This window comes from Sciurus vulgaris, assembly GCF_902686455.1.
Source record: "Sciurus vulgaris genome assembly, chromosome: 17".
Taxonomy (NCBI): Eukaryota; Metazoa; Chordata; class Mammalia; order Rodentia; family Sciuridae; genus Sciurus; species Sciurus vulgaris.
The window spans coordinates 27109896-27121998 of NC_136478.1; the positions used below are offsets into that span (position 1 = coordinate 27109896).

Consider the following 12103-nt stretch of genomic DNA (forward strand, 5'->3'; position numbering starts at 1 on the left):
AGCGCAGAGCCCCGACCTGGAACCGGGCCCTCAGAGGGGCCAGTAAGAGCCAGCTTGTGAAGCCCAGAGACCTGCAGCCTGGGACACGAAGCAGCCACCCGGCGGAAGGCCAGGACCAGGGGGGCTGAGAAGGCGGCAGGGGAGGGCCAGGCAGGTCCAGGAGGAGCCTCCGTGCGTTTCCACGGCCTCTCTGAAAGACCCCGTGGGGGCCAGGGTCGGCCTGGAGGCACTCACAGAGCCCTGGGACCCCCCGATCCCAGGGCCAACACGACTATGGGACCTTCTTGCACTACCTCCTGTCCCCAGCTTGTCCCAAAGGCTCCAGGAGAGCCAGGCCTCAAGCCCTCCTGTCAGACCTGGCCAGCATTCACCTTTCAGTCACCCCATCCGTTCCCGTGCCAGCGGTACACCCACCTGGCCATGTCCTGGGGGAAGGGTGGTCCCTTGCCTGCAGCCCACAGCCCAGGAAGACTCCTCAGGCCACAGGAGCAACATGGAGCCTATGGAGAAGCTGGGACTGACCCAGGACCCCTGTCTACTCCTGAGCCAGCCTCAGAACTATGTTCAAGAAAGAGGAGGGTCTAAGGGGAGCCGTGCTCTCTGCCTGGGGGTTCAGTGCACAGGAGGTGCCCCGCCCCAACCTAGCCCAGCCATGGGCTCAGAGACCCTCTCGCCAAGGCAGAGAGGGGGACAGGAGCCGGCTCTGCTCCCGCTGCCAGTCAGGACGCTGGGTAGGGGGTGTCCTTGGGAGAAGTGGGTGTAAGAACCCCCCAATCTGGAGAAAGGTGGGCATAGAAGCCACTGGAAGGAGTGGATCTGGGAGAGAGGCAGGGGCAGGGGTTGCCACGTACAAGGTCCCCACAGGTCCTCACGGATCCCACATCTGTGCTCTGCCATTCTGCCACAGCCACCACGGTGGCTTGGTGCCATGCTGTCCCACCCCAGAGCCCCAGGCCTCTCTCCGCTACCAAGCTCCCTCGTGGTGGCCAGGAAAGGAGGAAGAAGGCTGGGCTGGGACCTGGGGTGGGGATCCGGCTCCCACCGCAGGGGGACTATACCCACGCACAAACAGTGGTGGCCGAAGGTGACCTGAGGGGACAGAAGCCTAGGAGACCTCCTAACCCAGGTCACAGGATGGGAGGGAAGACTTCGCGGAACCACATCTAAGGGCAGGTGGGGTATGTGATCAGCAGTTGGGGTGCAGGATCAGCAGGTGGGGTGCAGGATCAGAAGGTGGGGCCCACAATCCAGTCATCTCATTCTTGCAGCTCACCTGCTTCAGACTGGTCACCATCCCTGGCCACCTGTGACCCACGACCTGCTGAAGTCAGCCCTCACGCGTCATCTCTCTGGCCAGAGAATTTTTGGATTTGCCAAAATTTAAAAATCGGTGAATTTAACAACACAACCTGGATTTCTCCTGAAAGGCTGTGATCTGGCCATATGGATCCCTGCAAGCCGTGACCAGCTGGGGCCAGTCACTCAGCAGCCTCTCTGCGAGGGGTGTTCAATCTTCAGTTCAGCATGGACTCCCAAGCCCACCTCAACCTGCCGTTTGTCCTCCCGCTCTCCTCGGCCGATGTCACCACGGGCTGATGTTTCCAGTGGCTGACTTTCCCCACACACTCCTCTCTTCTCTCCAGTTCCCTGACTGGCCCCACAGTGTCTGTATCAGTGACTTTAAACAGACGCACAAGCAAAAGCTGCGAAGGCAACACTCCAAGGGCTCCGCGCTGGTTTGTTAGGCAATACAGACAGCGGATTTTTATTTTCTTTTCGATAGTCTTCTACAGTTTCCAAATTCTCTACGACAGACACATACTTCTTTTTAATATCAAAAGACACACAAATTGGTACTTAAAAAGAACATCCTTGAAAAAAACACCAAAGAACACCCCCCCATCTTTAAGACCGAGATACAGGAGGGACGCTGCCTCCTACAGGGAGTCCTCCTGGATTGCCAGCCGGAGCTCTGGCCCCTGACCCACACCCACGTCTCCAGCAGCTCTTCAGTGTCAGCGTGGGTTCCACCTACCAGGCTGAGACTCTGCAGAGAGAGTGGGTGGCCAGATCTGGTCATCTGTGTCCCCTACTGCCCAGCATAGGCCAGCGATGGACCTGTGCATGTTTATTGGACAGAATCAACATGATGTATGTTCCGGCCATTTGCAGGGGTTTAAGGTGAGTCCTTAGGAGGGCGTCGGGCTCAGGCCAGTGTCCCCAGAGCAGGACAGTCCAGCTGCTGGGAGTACTGGGATGGAAAGCAGCGGAGGCTGCTGTGTCCCACGGTTCCTGCCACAGGAGGGCAGGGCCCCTCTGGGGCGTAAGCGAGGGGGAGGCCACTCAGAAGGAGGCCCAGGCAGACGGACAGACAGACTTGGTCCAGCTGCTGCGTCTCTGCCCAGCCTGAGTCGGCAAGAGGCCGAGGCCAAGGCAGTGGATGAAAGCTCTCAGCAGGCATGAGGCCTCTCTCTGATGCCACTCCCCAAAATAACAGCACTGGAGCTGGGGACCAGGCAGTGGACGGAGGACTGGGGACACATGGAGAAGACAGGCGAAGCGGGGGCTGGAGGCTGGTGGAGAGGCAGGACTGGGCTCAGAGGTAGGTAAAGAGGCGGCCTCTCCTCCAGGGCTCCAGCTCCACACTCGGCCCCAACCCACTGGCTACCCTCGGGTGAAAAGAGGGCCGCCATGGTGACCACCAGGGACCGAGTTGCTACAGCCATGTCTTTGTCCTGGGCAGAAGCCCAGGGCTTGGGATGCAGGCACCTGGCCTCCATGAGCCATGGCCTGAGCCTGGGGCCTGCAGGTCCCTCCCAACAATGAACCAGGCCTCGGTGGACAGGCAGGACCAGGCTTCAGCCCCAGCTGGGGACAGCTGTGGGGACAGTCCGCAGCCTCGTGGCAGTGTAGTGAGCCCTTTGAAGTTTGAACCTGGGAGCCGAGTAGCCCCCAGGGCCAGGTGGATGTCTGGTTGCCGTGGTGACAGGCCATCCTCCAGGGTCCTTGGCCTTCTTAGGTCTGCCCTGGCTGGCAGGGGCTGTGCCCAGCCTGGGGCCACGGCAGCGTGAGAGGCCGTCTGCTCCTCGCTGGGCCGTGGGCTGGTGGCCTAGATGCGGCTGGACGACGTGCTGCCGGAGCTGATGGGGAGCCTGGCGCTGTCCGAGCTGCTCTTCAGCGGGGAGGGGCCGCCCCGCGCCTGCAGCCGCATGGCCCAGTACCAGAGGAAGATGAGGAGGCCTGCGGCGGGCGGGCACGGGGCTCAGCGGGCGCAGCCCCCGGGCGCCCCACCAGATCTGCCCCTGGACCCAGCGTTCTCTCGAGTTCCCCTCAGTTTCACAGGTTAGAAATGAAGACGCGAACGTTACCCATCTCCCTCACCCGCCCCTACCGTCCTACAGTGCCCCCGTGTGGGCGGCTGGCCTTAGGACCCTGGGTATGGCCGGGCAGCGCAGTCCCGGGTCAGCACATCCAAGAACAGAAGCTTGAGTCTGGATGACTGAGGTGGGAGGCGGGGAGGCCCTCGGCCCCGCCCTCGGCCCCGCCCCAGCCACGCCCCCTTCTCCAAATACGCAGCCTCCTGCCAACCTCAGGGCCTTAGTTCCCGCCTGTCTCTCTGCCTGGAGCTCTCCTCCCTGCTGGTGCTCCTCAACCTGTATGTGCTTGTGAATCCCCAGGCATCTTGCTAAACTGCAGACGTGACCAGCCGCCCGGGCGGCCGCATTCCGCACCCCAGCAAGCCCCCAGGGCCGTGCTGTTGTTAATCTGTGCGCACACCCAGAGAAAGGATGCTCTAGACCTCTCTGTGGCTGGATCTCTGTTGTCCTCAAGTGTCCTCCCAGGCCACCCTTCTGAAAGCATCCCCTGTCTCAGCTGGGCACCGTCCATGACCTGGCCCACTCTGATTCCCTACTCTCTGAGGTCGACACGTGGCTCATGCTCAGTCTGCCCACCAGCCGGAACCCAGTGAGAGCAGGACACCCCCTCCAGCTGGCTCACAACAGGGCCTGGGGTTGGCATAGGGCCCGAACATGAGAGATGCTTAATAAAGCCTCATCCCCTGTGGCCTGGATGCTCCCATTTTCTGAATGGGAAGACTAAGGCCCAAAGAAGGAAAGTCTTTAGTTTTCCCTGGGACATCCCTTCCGGAACCATGCTCCCTGTGTGGACAGCCTGCCGGGGCCAGGGGACGAGGTCCTCCCCAGACCTACCTTGGAAGGAGGTGAGGATGCTGAAGAGGTAGAGGATGACAAGCTGGAAGGTGCCAGAAGCAAAGGAGAAGAAGACCAAGGCCCAGGGCAGGCCAAGGACCAGACTGAGGCCCAGCAGCGTCAGTACGTGGGGCCACTTTTGATTATGTGGGCGCAGCCGCAGGATCTGCACCACCATGGTGCCCAACATGGCCATGTTGAACAGGAACACCAGGCTGAAGAGGCCAAGGTTGGTGACATAGCTGACCAGGGAGTCCCGGATCCAGCACCTGTGGCAAGGGCACAGGGCTCAGTGCCCAGCTGGCTGGACAGCTTGCCATGCTCGTCACCAGTTTGTTTGCCTATTACTCACTTTGATGGCAAGCACTGCTTAGTTTCTATTACAGTGTTGGCATAATTTTTTAAATGCATTTAAGTTAACAAGTTCGATGATTTAAAGAAAAATATTAAGTAAGGAATGATATGGATGGTAAAAGGGTGAGGCAAAAATCCCAGTCACGATGCAAAGGGCTGACCATTTCAAAAACACTGAGCCAGGGCACGCAGTTCCTTCCCAGCCTGGAGCTCAGGAGCTCTGGCTTCAGTCTGGAGTCAGGCTACCCTCTGGCAGGGTCACCGCCAGCCTGGGTGAATCAGGTGAGTGGGGGAGGACGGGGTCAGCCCCACTGGCCTCCCAGCTGGGAGCCTTTGAGCAGAGCAGTGGCCCTCGGTGTGGCCAAGCATGGTCCCTCCATCTCTGGGCCTCCTTGTCTGCATGGGAGGCAGAGCAACCCTGCCCAGGAACAGAGTGGGAGCCCATCGGCCCAGGTCCACACCTCTCCACAGGGAGGAAGCTGAGGCTCACAGGGGGCAGGGACCTGGCATGGCCACCTAGCAGGTCTTTTATCTCCCCCATGACATTTAGCTCAATGCTCCGGCCACCGCTGAACCCAGGGTCTCCCGGCCAGCATGGACTGCACCCAGGCTGCTCTCTGTCCCCTGCAGCCAGAGTCCACCCTTCTGTCCCACCACCCAGCCACTCACATGGAAGGGTAGATGACACTCGCTGGGGTCCTGTGCACAGCCAGGATGATGGGGCCGTAGTTGTTCACATCCACCAGTGCCACCAACGTCACCAGGAAGATGGGGAAGCCTGAGGGCAGGGACAATGGGCTCCAGCTCCCCCTTCTGAGCCCACCCTCCCTGCCCTTCAGCAGGCCTGGGGGCGAGACCCCTCCTCTGGCCTCTGCTCACAGAGTCCCCCCAGCCCCATCTGAAGCCCCTGAGAGGGAGGACCACAATGCTCTGCTAAGGTCTAGATGGTGCAGGAGAGATGGGACGATCAGACAGGATGATAGCTGGCGGGGGGGCAGTTCAGAGGGACAGCAAGAACTCTGGCCCAGTGGGTGCCTGCACCGGCCTGACCGTGTCCATTTGTCCATTCCAAGTGGAGACAGAACCCCTGGAGGGCCCCCACCTCTGCACCCCTGGGCCTCGACACAGAGCCAGCTCCACCAATGTCATGTAACTGGCCAGAGTGAACGGACAGGTGGACCAAGGAGGACCCAGGAGGAGCAACAAGGTGGGGTGAGGGACAGTGCAATGTCCAATGGCTCATGGTGTAAAGCCCCGGTTCTGAGTCTGACTTGATTGGTCTGGGCCATGGGAGAAATGAGCTCTTTCTGGACAAGAACAAAATTCCAAAGCCACAGAGGATCTGTTACTGAGGTTCAGTGGGATCCACAGGCAGGGCACTGTGGCCTGAGTGAATTAGGTGAATGGCACAGGACCTGACTTCCACTCACCCGGCTGGCTGCCCTTGAGCAGCGAGCAACCTGTACATCCATATATGGCAGCCCTTGCTGCAAATTCCCTTTTGAATGGAGTGAGTATGTGGAGAATTTGGAAGTATTTCTTGGGGACAGGGCTCGCCACTTTATCTTCCTAAAGGGGACCTTGTTTCAGACCAGGTGAAGGACCCTTGAGGAGGGGAGGTGAACGAAGCGTAAGGGAAGTCAGGGGGAAAGATGGAGAAGCGGAATCAGCTACCTGTGCTTTGCTAGAAGAAAGTGGGAACAGCAGTTCTGGGGGCCAGCGACACCCCCTTGAACCTGGAAGAGACGCTCCCGCCACTTACCCCAGCCCACGACGCTCAGCTTGAGCAGGTAGCCAGGCACGTAGGTGCCGAAGACCTCGACCACGAGCCGGTAGAGGTTGTAGCCCTCGAGGCCCATCCAGGAGAGGCAGGCGAGGAGCGAGAAGTGCAGGAAGACGGCGCTGGCGCGGCAGCCGGCCTCGGAGCCCGTCAGCGCCACCGGCTCGCTGAGCAAGAAGCTCACGTCCAGCAGGAGGACGGCCAGCAGCAGGTTCATGTGCACCTTGACCGTGTAGTCCCGGGGCTTCTTCCTGCGCGGGGCGGGGCCGCCTTAGTGGACCTGCGTGGCCAGGCGGGGCGGGGCCGCGGCGGCTCCCTCCCTCCCACTCCGCCCCCCTCCTCCTCCGCCGCCCCCCCTCCTCCAGGAAGCTCTCCGGGCTGTGCACACACTGCGCACGCGCGCATGCACGCACACCCTATGCCGCTCCTAAGGCTGCAGCCAGGCGGTTTCCCCCGTCCCTCTGCACCTGTGTGCCCAGCGCCTGCCTACTGTGTGCCCCGTGCACCTACTGTGTGTGTACGTTAGCGGCCGTCCTGGCAGGCAGGGAGGAAGACAGGGCAGCCCTGACGCTCCCCAGGAGGAGGAGGACACGAGATTGAAGGTCGCCCGTGCCTCCAAGTGCGAGCTGTGCCCCTGTCTGTCCGCAGGTCACTGCGTGCGCCTCCGCCGCCCCAGGGCCCCAGGTGGCCCCAGAGGGCGCAGAACCCACAGGCCCAGCATCAGAAGCCCGGACGTGCAACCCTGCACTGTCCCCAACCCGGGGCCACCTGGGCGCCTCCCTTCCGCCCTGGACTCCCAGTTCGTGCATCTGTGAAGCGACCGATCTCGCGGGGTCGGTCACGGTCACAGTGGCGAGAGGTCTGGCACGGGTGGAACAGCCACTTCCTACAGTCCCTGTCCCTGAGCGGTTGGGCGGTTTGTGCTGGGTGAGGCGCTCCGCCCACAGCCCGCCCGCCTTCCCCAGACCCCTCAGCTGTCCCTCCTCATCGCCATCCCTTGCTCGGTCCCCCACGTGCTCAGCTGGTCACAGAAGTGGCATGGACTGCGTGACACGTCATTTGTGCACATGTGTGCTCCCGGCACACACCTGTTCTCCCTCCTCCTGGTCAAGGACAGTGAGGGCACCCGCGGTATCCCCCAGAACTAAGGGTGCCTCCCCTTTACCCAAACCCTAGGCCCAACTTCAAGGAACCCCAAGCTCAGGTAAGCCAAGCACGGACAGTTTGCCAACCCCTGCCACTTCCTCACTGTGTGACCTCAGGCAAGTGCATCACCCTCTCTGAGCACTGCTTCATAGGTGAGGCTGAACAAAGTCTGTACCTGAAAAGCACTCAGAACCTCGTGTGGCCGTGGGAAGCTGGAGGTGAGTGCTAGCTGTTTTCATTTTGATCATCATCGGATCCTGTGCACCCACCTGATCACCCAGAGGCAGAAGGACAGATACTCCCAATTTCATATGTTGGCAATGAACTAAAATTTGTGATGCTGTGATCCAAACACCCAGGTGTGAGGATGAAATGCGGCCCCGAGGTCAGCACGGCACCCCCAGGACTCCCCCAGCCACACACACACTTGGGGGCCAGGCAGGTGAGCGGGTCTCCCCGGCCCTGGGGTCCCAGCCTCCCGTGTGGATCGACACCCCTCCCGGGCCCTACCTGGAGCAGAGGTAGGCGGCGATGGTGAGGATGCAGGCCAGGGCGGAGACCACGCAGCCCACGTAGGACAGGAGCGTCAGGTAATGCTTGTGCGCGGCGCCCACCTCCAGCGCGGAGACCTGGACAGGGAGGGCGGGAGAGGCTCAGCGCCAGCTGCACGCGGAGGGAACCGGTTCCACCCGGCGAACTACAGGTGGGTCCTCACTTACCACGTGCAACTTGGGATTTTCGACTTTGTAATGTTGTGAAAATGACAGGCAGCAGGGTGGGCAGGCTGGGGACTCTCCCGGGGGTGCTGGGCAGCAGCAGCCCCGAGGTCACCGGGAGAGCCGCCAGCCTCCACGGCGCGCTATGTCTAATCTAGAATGTTCTGCAGGCCGGCAGATTCCGTGCGTTTTGTTTGGTTTTGTTTTTGGTGCCAGGGATTGAACCCAGGGGCGCCTAACACCGAGCACATCCCCAGCCTTTTTATTATTTCATTTAGAGACAGGGCCTCTCTAAGTAGCTTTGCTGAGGCTGGCCTTGACCTTGTGACCCTCCTACCTCAGCCTCCAGAGCCCCTGGAATTACAGGCGTGCTTCTGGCTGGGTGCGTTTCAGCTTGGGACATTTTCAGCTTACAGTGGGTTTATGGGGACATGACTGCATCGTATGGTGAGGTGTGCAGACTAAGTGTGATTTTCTATAACATGAGACATGAGGCTGGCTTGCTGTGAGGGCGTGAGAGTCCCACACCCAGGGGGTTCCAGGAGCATGAGCTTGGGACACAAGACCTCTGAGATCTTGGAAGTACTGAAGCCTGCCTCAGGGGTCTCCACGGCGGACCTCAGCCTCCAGTCAGGGACTCCCTAGGAACACACTCCTGGCCCCAGCCCTGAAGGTTAGCAATGAGAATCTACACTTTGATCATGTACCACAATTTAAGACTAAGGAGCGTGGGCTTTACAGATCAGTTCTTTTTTTTTTTTTTTTTCTTTTTTCTTTTTGTAATTAGCCATATGATCTTGGGTAAATTTCTTAGCTTCTCTGAATCTAAGTTTCCTTATCTATAAAATGGGTTGATGACAGGAACTACCTTGGAGGGTTGTCGTGAGGACCAGATGGCTTAATAAGTGACAAGTGCCCGGCTCGAGGTGGGGGGAGGGGCACCCACCATCAGCACCGCGAAGTAGGTGAGGTGGTTGCAGAGGCAGGACGTCTGGGTCTCCCTGCTGATGGTCTCGCACCCAGCGTTGCTCCAGCTCCCGGGGCTGCTCACTGAGGAGGCGACAGTGGGGGACTCTGATCAACACCAGCCCCCCAGACTTTGCTCCGCCTGGCGGACCCGCCCCTCCCTAAGGCCCACCCCCTCCAGGAAGCCCTCCCGGAACCGCCCCGCACCCCCCAGGGCCTCCCCGCCCCGTCCCCCCCGGACACTCCCACACACTCACTCGTGGGGTCTTCAACCCAGAATACACATCGGAGGGTCACATTCTTCTGTGGGACAGGAAAGGAGGAGAGCGGGTCCCTTTGTGGCCAGGCAGAGGTCAGGACGTGCCCACCCCGCCGGGTCCAGACGGGGCCAGGCCATCTGAGTCAGGAGGGGGAGGCCAGGAGGACGCGGCCGCAGGGACCCTCGCCCCGGGGGTTCCGCGCACTCACCGGCTGCGGCTGGTGTTGGAAGGTGAGCACCACGGGCTCCGGGAGGCTGGCGACTTTGGTGTCCTGCACCACGATGCCCAGGACCTTCTCACCCAAGACCTGGCTGGAGTTCTCATCCTAGACTCGCGGGTGCGGAGAAGCGAGCAGGGCTGAGACGGGAGGCTGCGAGTCCCTGGTCTCTGTAGCCTAGCGTTGGCCCTGCACGTGGCTCTGAGAGCCCCTCTCGAAGGCAGTCATTCACACTATAGTGAGAACTACAGTGCTTCAGCTTCTGGCGGCTGTGCTGCCGTCTGATTTTGGACTTGAGGAGGAAAGGCCTTGGCTGCTGGAGGAGGGAGCTGACCTCATGCTCCTTCCAGCTCTGTCAGACAAGAGCTGACCCTCGGGGGGCGGGGGGGACACCGGGTGGGGGTACCTGGAACAGGGCCTGGCTGCTGAAATCCACCAACAGGAGTCTCTTCTCGGCCTCCCCCCTGCGGCCTTTGCTCTGCTGGAGGAGGGCGCGCGGCAGCAGCACCGAGTACTCCCGGACCGGGCTCTGCTCCTCCTGCAGACACAGCCCGGGCGGGGCTCAGCCAAGCTCCGCCCCAGACCTGCCCCGACACACCCCCGCTCCCCGACGCTGCGGGGCCAGGCCGGACTCTGACAGTCCTTCCGTGTCACCCGCTATGGCTGGGGAGCCTTGTGGTGAGACCCAGGGGCACGTGGCCTGGGGGTCCTGGGACCTGAGACGCCAGCCCTGCCTAGGGCAGCCTGGTGTGGTGGCCACAAAGCCACGTGGGTGGCTCCCAGCCAGCCAGACCCTCACAGGGGCCTCAGGACACAGAGGGGGAGCAGGCCCTGTGGGTGGACCCCCTGCCCTGGCCACTGTGGCCCCTGACAGCCACTGACCAAGCAGGGTCATCGTGGGCCGGGGACCTGCCGGGGGCTCCAGGAGAGGCCCAGGGGTGGTGCCCTGCAGGGACAGAGCCCGGCCTGTCCACACCCAGCTCAGCCCGCACCTGTTCCTGCCCTGGCTGCCTGCTGACCCCTGACCCCTGACCCCTGACCTCCTGCCGGGAGTGGATGCGCAGGTCCTGGAGGCTGGCGCTGGGCTGCAGCTTCCACACCGTGGCGTTGACGCGGTCCTCCTCGAAGGACACGGTGTCCCCAGGGAACCGCACGGAGGCCAGCTTGGACTCCAGGCTCTGCAGCTGCCTGGCAGGGAGGAGGGAGCGGGGGTGGCTCGCGGAGGGGCCCAGGCCGCAGGGAGACCGAGGCAGAGAGCGGGGACTTGGGCAGGAGTCGGGCAGGAGGAGAGAGGGGACAGCGCACGGCAGACCCGGGGGTGGCAGGGACAGGCCTGGAGGGCCAGTGCAGTCTGGGCAGCCCAGGCAGCTCTGGCCGGCTCCGAGCCTCCTCTGTGGCTCCCTGGCTGAGGCTCCTCGTCCTGGTGGGCAGGCGACCCAGGTCCCCACCCTGGGCTCCTGGGGCTCTGTCTTCACTGACTCTGGGGCTTGGCTGGGGCCGCCCGTCCCTCCTCCAGAAGACGGGAGAAGGCTCTGGAGAACGTTCCAGGCTCCAGCCTCCCCCACAGGTCCTGCCCGCCCGGTCCAGCCTGCCCGAGCCCCGGGCCGCACTCACTGGCTGGCGAGGGTGGGCGAGGGCCTCCTGGAGGACTTCAGGGGACGCCTCAGCAGCTGGCTGAGCAGCCCCAGGTCTCTCTTCAGGTCACACATGTCCCGGGAGGCGTTGGGCGAGGCCTTCTCCGTGGGCTCTGGGAGAGGGGTGGACACAGCCCCTGAGGCCAGTGTCCCTGACCCTCCGTTCTCATTAGACTCGGTGCCTCCACCCCTGGACACCAAGGCTCCAGGAAGCGGAGCAGACGCCCAGGCCACCCAGCAAGGAGGCCAGCCACACCGGGGCCGGCTTAAAGGACCTGCACACCTGGACCTCCACATAAGGCTGTAGGGCCAGCAAAGTGGTTCTGGGGATTCTGCCCCACCGGCCTCCCAGACTCCACCGGCCTCTCTGACTCCACGGGCCTCCCTGACTCTGGGTAGCCCACACTGAGTTCCAGGTGTGGGTGTCTCCAGGACCGGATGGGGCCACATGGGGTAGGCAGACGGGGACACTGGCCCGAGCCCAATGCCACAAGGCAGGCAGGCCAGGGGGAGTCCTGGTGTCCTCACTTACAGCCCAGAAGGCCTGATTTCTAGCCGATATGATCCCTACAGGCCACAAGACCAGGCTGCTGCTCCTGGGGAGAAAGGCCCCAGGTTGGGGGTCCTGCCTGGGGACTTCCCTGACCACCTGTCATGCTGCTCAGCTGGGGCCAGGCCCACCCCTGCCAGCCTGGGCTCTTCACTGGCCTGGACCTGCTGACGCAAAGTGCTGTGTCCCCAGTCCTGGGGACCCCGCCCCAAACAGCAGCAGCCTGAGAGGAACAGAAGCATGGGAGCTCAGACCCCAGAAGCCTGGTG

At 62.0% G+C, this 12103-nt stretch overlaps 1 protein-coding gene across 6 annotated transcripts in view; it reads right to left on the bottom strand.

Moving 5' to 3' along the window:
- Positions 1-1713: 1713 nt before the first annotated feature.
- The window catches only part of ADGRG1 (adhesion G protein-coupled receptor G1), a 37798-nt gene continuing 27408 nt past the window's right edge, over positions 1714-12103 (bottom strand). For all 6 annotated transcript variants that reach the window (XM_079117886.1, XM_079117889.1, XM_079117885.1 and 3 more), the window contains 11 exons: positions 11265-11397; positions 10691-10838; positions 10057-10188; positions 9642-9758; positions 9431-9476; positions 9154-9257; positions 8002-8120; positions 6328-6596; positions 5235-5343; positions 4212-4480; positions 1714-3240 (listed from right to left, as the gene is read on the bottom strand). In XM_079117886.1, the coding sequence (XP_078974012.1) occupies positions 3110-3240; positions 4212-4480; positions 5235-5343; positions 6328-6596; positions 8002-8120; positions 9154-9257; positions 9431-9476; positions 9642-9758; positions 10057-10188; positions 10691-10838; positions 11265-11397 (1577 nt within the window). In that variant the 3' untranslated portion in view covers positions 1714-3109. The remainder of the gene's footprint in view (positions 3241-4211; positions 4481-5234; positions 5344-6327; positions 6597-8001; positions 8121-9153; positions 9258-9430; positions 9477-9641; positions 9759-10056; positions 10189-10690; positions 10839-11264; positions 11398-12103) is intronic.